This window comes from Cydia amplana, chromosome 8 (assembly GCF_948474715.1).
Source record: "Cydia amplana chromosome 8, ilCydAmpl1.1, whole genome shotgun sequence".
Taxonomy (NCBI): domain Eukaryota; kingdom Metazoa; phylum Arthropoda; class Insecta; order Lepidoptera; family Tortricidae; genus Cydia; species Cydia amplana.
The window spans coordinates 2,100,826-2,107,006 of NC_086076.1; the positions used below are offsets into that span (position 1 = coordinate 2,100,826).

At 37.6% G+C, this 6,181-nt stretch overlaps 1 protein-coding gene across 1 annotated transcript; it reads left to right on the forward strand.

Moving 5' to 3' along the window:
* Nucleotides 1–547: 547 nt before the first annotated feature.
* LOC134650400 (uncharacterized) lies at nt 548–2,246 on the forward strand. The gene is made up of 3 exons (XM_063505356.1): nt 548–553; nt 856–988; nt 1,920–2,246. The coding sequence occupies exons 1-3, from the start codon at nt 548–550 to the stop codon at nt 2,111–2,113; spliced, it is 333 nt and encodes a 110-aa protein (XP_063361426.1). The 3' UTR covers nt 2,114–2,246.
* The last annotated feature ends 3,935 nt before the right edge of the window (nt 2,247–6,181 follow it).

Below are 6,181 nucleotides of genomic sequence, written 5' to 3' on the forward strand. Positions count from 1 at the left end.
TCTGTAGAGCGGTCACCACGACACAGCCCTAGCCTAGTGTGGAACCACTGAGCTAGTTATGTTATTTTCTCTTTTTTCTTTTAATAAACGATTTTTTTATATAGCACATAAAGAAAAATCATTCTGTTTTGATTATCTTGAATATTTTTTGCGATGCTCCTCATAACCTACTTTCCCTTAAAGGTTTCTTTGTCATTAATTCGATACAAAACAGGGAAAGGTCGTGAACCACATCAGAGGTCAATAATCGTGATGTTTCTGATTAGGAAAATAATGCAAAAAGAGGGTCAAAGTTTTTATCCGGTATAATTTACGTTGTCAGATTAAGATTTCATGTTACACTGGTCGCTAGACCTAGGCTCTTTGTGTTACGTAAGCTATTAGAATATAGTATATGGCCTGATATACTTGTCCTAAAACTTTTGACTGACGCAATGCAATCAGATTCGTATCATAGAAAATGTATTGTTACATTAATCGTCTAATTTAGTTCTTTCGTATTTCGAAATTGTAATCTGACAGCTCGCCTGATACAACATACTTAACTATGGTGGTACTGTACTGTAGGTATAGTTTATGGACGTTTACCTACTCTAGAATAAAAATTGACGCTCTAAGAGCATTTTTTTCATATTGTCCGAACCGATATCGTATGTCGGATACGACTACAAAGAAGCAAAAAGTGCCGTAAGTAATTTACTTTCTAATACGCTCGCACTAATAAGCGAGTACGAGCGAGATGCATAGCTAAAGTAAATTACGTTCTCAATGGCGTTTATGTCAGTGCCAATTACTGGTGGTAGCCACACTGTTCGCGCTTGTAAAAATGTGTTATTTAAATTTCTGCTGTTACAGATTCTCTTGTCTTTAGCAGTAGCATGCCAAGCCTGGTCTGTCCCCTTCTACCCAGTGCAACGGGCCCCAATGAGGATGAGATACACCAGATACGCCCCTCCACCACCGCCACCGCAACCACACAGGATTCCTAGTAAGTAATCTAGATAATACCAATCTAGATAATAGATGGAAGAGAACGGTCTCAATTATCGTGAGAGGCAGTTTGTGTCACAAAACTCACAAATCACCTCAATTTTTAAAATAAACATACAAGTCAACTCGCGGTCATCACATTATTTAGTACTAGCGACCCGCCCCGGCTTCGCACGGGTTAACAAATTATACATAAACCTTCCTCTTGAATCACTCTATCTATTTAAAAAAACCGCATCAAAATCCGTTGCGTAGTTTTAAAGATCTAAGCATACATAGGGACAGATAGACAGCGGGAAGCGACTTTGTTTTATACTATGTAGGTAGTGATGCTTATATATTTCAATTGCGACAAAACGATCTACCTTATCAAGAGCGTGGGCCAAAAATTCGTTGACAAACATTATTACTTCGACAATTGTTGATAATAAATATATATGTAGTAACAAACTTTTTAATTTTAATGGATCGTATCCGGAGACCCCGCTGCAAACTAGTTTCTTTCTCTATTTAAGTGTCAATATCTATTTCCTAACGTCATATACAAAAAATCGTGCAAATTTTATTTTATTAGAAATCCACGTTGAGTAGATGTCGAAAGTTGAAACCATCTAAACATACTACATACTTTCTTTTCTTTGTACTATTGTACAATGAAATAAATTAAATGAGGCGTAAAATCGATCTTCAATTTCTTTTCAATATAAGCCCAAAACTAATGAATTCTGCAACTTACCTCGCATTGGAATAATCATTAAATTTTTTACTTTATTCCCACGCAATAAATTTCAAATTCTAATTAGTTTTCCAATCGTTGCTACGATTGTTATGACTGGAGTACTGGACCCAATTGCCTACTTCTGAATACCTACATATTTTCGCAGCTTTTATCAACTTTAATTAAACTCGATTCTAATACGTGATCTTAGTTCCAGTTCACGAGACCACCGAAGAATACCAAAGGCCGAAGCGCGGTCACGACCACGACTTCTACGGTCATGACCACGACCACGATCAGACCCGGGGTGTGACCGGGCCCATCCACACTTTCGTGAAGACAGACAAAAATGCCAACTACAAGTGGGGGGTCAGACACCATGTTGGAAATAAATACGCTTCGTAATGTGGAGCAGTTTTGCTTTGGTATCTATATAGTTTTTATGGTTAATTTAATAGTTGTTTTGGTTGTGGATTAAGAGTTAAGTGTTGTTGTTTGTTTTATTTATCCTAGTCCTAATAAGTATGTGAATTTGTCAGTTGATACCTGTACATTCTGCATATAAAAAGTATACCTAATTAGTAGACGGAATATTATGCCCGTTTTAATTGCTTAGCAACAGCAGCAGTGTGATTAATTTTAAAATTAGGTAACAAATTAAGTAAAAAACTAATTGAATATTATTGAATTTAGTGTGCCTATAATTAGACCAGAACTCCATTTTAAGCTCAAAAGCAATCTCTATCATTTGTCATTATTTCGTATACCCTTGTCGTAGTGACAATAATATAAGATACCAGCGGCTTTCAAATTGAGTGTCACTGTGGCAAAGTACGAGAAGTGGCACACATGTTTAATTCCTTGACTAGGTGTATTTGTTAACATACATGTTTGTTCCTCGTAATTTTTAGTGTTTCGTACAAAACTTTGTTCACGGAACACTTACGAGTATTATACAATGATTACCAATGAGAGTAGCCCTACGTGGGCGTACACAGATTGTAGCAAGTGTAACATGTAAGGGTGTGGTTTTCCGCGCCAGTGCACGGCTGTGACACGTGCACGGGTGTGACACAAAGTTGCAACACTTGAAACATGTGCTCAGTGACTCGTTGCATTAAGGCCTGTCCAGACGAGGACAATTATTCGCCAATCTGATTAAATTGTCCGATCAAATCAGACACAAACGCCAATTTGGCTCGCCGAATTCGACCGCCGATTGTGACTCACTGTGACCGATACTACCGATAAAATGGGATACGGACGACGGACGCAAGAATTCCAATTTGTGACGCTAGTATTTGCGGTTTGGGGCATTTTTTTTTAATTTAGAGCGGTCAAAAAAATCACCATAAATATAAAATTGGTGAAAGTGGCCCAATTGGTGTTTGCGTCCGCACGTCCTGATTTGATCGGACAATTTAATCAGATTGGCGAAAAATCGTTCTCGTCTGGACAGGCCTTTGCCTTTAGGTAAGTACTTCGCCAATTACTAGCATGTGTGACTTTTATCGCTGATAGAATGAAAGTTATTGCCTTTTACAGGCTAAATAGCTAAAAGGGAACCCTTATAGTTTCGCCATGTCCGTCTGTCTGTCACAGCTAGTTTACTAGGTATGTAGGTAACTATTTATGAGGCGTAAGTATGTTAACAAAAGTTTGCCCCGCAGTGGAACAATATAGGCTTACAATATGAATTGACATCATTCGAAAGGTCTTCAGAATCTACTATGAGAAGACAAAATTTTTAGATAATTCCCGAAACTTTTGAGGCGGAAATGTCACGTTAAGATCATTTTGAGCACCTCGTCTGTTTATCGACTTCTGCTGTACAGTCGCCATCAGATATCGAAGCGGGCAAGGTGTTCAAAAATATCTGAACATGCATTTCAACGTCTTGATAATACAGGCTTTGTTCAGATATTTGTGAACACCTCGGCTGCTCGGATATATCTGATGGCGATTGTACGTGGTAGCAATGAACTAGTGGCATTAGCGTAGGATCCGGCTGTGGATTAACGTGTTTTAATGCCAACTGTACAAGTCATGCGTATTACATAATGAATGGTTTAATGCATCGTGTAGAGTTGAACTTAACCTCCTGAGACCCAGAAACACTTGGTTTCTTTTGGAACCCTTAGTTACACCATAAAAGTACAAAAGGTACAAAAAGTGAAGGTCTGAAACTTTAAATGTACACCTTATCGTTTACTTTACCCATATGTACCCATAGAAACCTGATTGTAAAATTTGTAAAACGAGGCAAGTTACAATTGTTTACTGATGACTTGATGAGTCGTCGGAAATGTTCCAAAATGTCAAAATTTTCAAATGAAAAAAATGGGATTGGGATGGGATTCTTTAGTTTTGTATTTCTAAATCTCCAAATCTAAATTTCCATTCTGTAAAACTAAGTTTCCTTTAATTGTGTTCTGTAAAATATAGGTACCTACCTGAAGTTTTCGAGATCTTTTCCAACTTTTTGAAACTTTCCGCACCTTCGCTGGCTTAAAGTACGTTGCAGTTGGCGTGTAGTTCCCATACAAATTGCAGTCGGATTGCAGTCCGTCTGTACCGGCCTTAGGTAAGCAGGTAGGTAAGGTATATATAAATATAAAATTGTAACTTGTATTTTTATAAAATGGGATCCGGGTCGACCTAACCTTAAGAAAACATCCATAATTCAGGAATAAATATAAACGGGATTCGAATCCAGAAAGGGGTCGTCCATTAATTACTTTACACAAAATTTCGATTTTATTTAGTCTCCTTGTCACACTTTTTCACAGGAAAAAGATACGTACTGTCACACTTTGCATGACGCCCCACTCCTCCTGTTGCTGTGCTGTGATGTAATATGTAGATGAACCCATATAGTTCCGGATGTTTAATCTGTTTCTATGTAGATAACAGATATCAGTTTGACAGAAAGGTCGAAAACGATACAAAAAGAATTTTGACCTACTCCTTACGCCTACTACCCTCGTTATCTCGGTGAAAGGACATTATTTCATAAGTGCTCCCAAACCGTGCTCGACATTTTGTGACCGGTTGCGATTGTGTCAGAATAGCCCTGTATGCACTCAGGTATTTTTAGCAATACAGTTAGTACTTTTATAAATTAATAGCCTCTTTTTTGAGTCGATAGAAAATGTTTAAGATTAACAAATGCTTCTTGAAAGTAGATAGATAGATAGATTTATTTATTTCATAATACAGATTACATTATAAATTGCAGGCATGTCAATCTACAAGAATTCATATTATGATCGTCAAAACAAGGATGTCACCAGAATATAATCAATAAAATATTAAATTTAAAATAAAATAATTACAGAATTATAAGATTTTAAAATAATGTCAAGATTACTATCTTGTATCATCATTCATAAATTCGCTAACAGAGTACAACGGTTTATCCAACAAAAAATCTCTTAATCGGCGTTTAAATGCTTGATCACACAGTTCACTTCTTATAACGGCCGGAAGTCGTTCATAATAGGTAGGTCCTATGACACGTATCAGTTACAGTTAACGTGAATAGGGAATATTACGCAAAACTCTGCGTAGGGGGCGCCACTCCCACAATTTAAGGGTCTACGGCTAACGAGAGAGTCGATTTTTTAAGTGAAAACTTCTTTAGCGGCGCTGTGCACTTTTTGTGATGGGGAAAAAATGTTAAACTCGCGACAGGTCACGTGACCGTAAGATTCGTAACGTAAGACGGACACGTGACCTGATCGAAAAACTGTTACAATATCATTGAGTTTTCACTTCTGCCGGCACTCCCGGAGTGCAACCTGTTGTTTTTTGAAGTGAAAACTTCTTTAGCGGCGCTGGGCACTTTTTAGGTGGGGAAAAAATGATAAACTCGAGACAGCGTAAAGCGATCAGCGATCACGTGTCCGTAAGGGGCGTAAGGTTTAGATGGCCACTCATAATGTAGATGGCATTTAAATTTAAATCAATAAAGAAAAACTCAATGTTATTTGACATTTATGTTGCGGACTCCTTTTTAAGACTCTTTACCTATGTTCAAATAATTTGACGTTGTCATGGCCTCATGGCAGTATGTAAATAAACATGTCAATGAAAAAGTGTGATCTTATTTGAGAATGATAATAATATATAGGTAATAAATAAATAGAATATACCTCCTATCCTCCTAATAGTTTTCACTTCTATCGGCACTCCCGACACAACCGTTGTTGCTTGTTTTTATCTAACCTCTCTATCACTCTTGCATATTCGAGCGATAAAGAGGCAGATAGCTGAGTTTCGATGTCGCGTTTTCCTACCCCTTTGTAAACAAACCGCCTAGCGCCTTGATGTATCAATGTCATATGGTATGGTGTGTGGAAACTTTTCAAAAAACTGTTTAAGACACAGTATGTATGAGTTACCTACTCTATGGTTTACGGTAAGTGCTAGTGCTGCACTCTGGCGGCAGAGCATTGCAGTAATACCCCCTAT

Excerpts from the sequence above, each read along its gene's own strand:
- LOC134650400 (XM_063505356.1), top strand. Across the intron at positions 989-1,919 it reads GCAACCACACAGGATTCCTA|TTCCAGTTCACGAGACCACC; the intron begins GTAAGTAATCTA and ends ACGTGATCTTAG.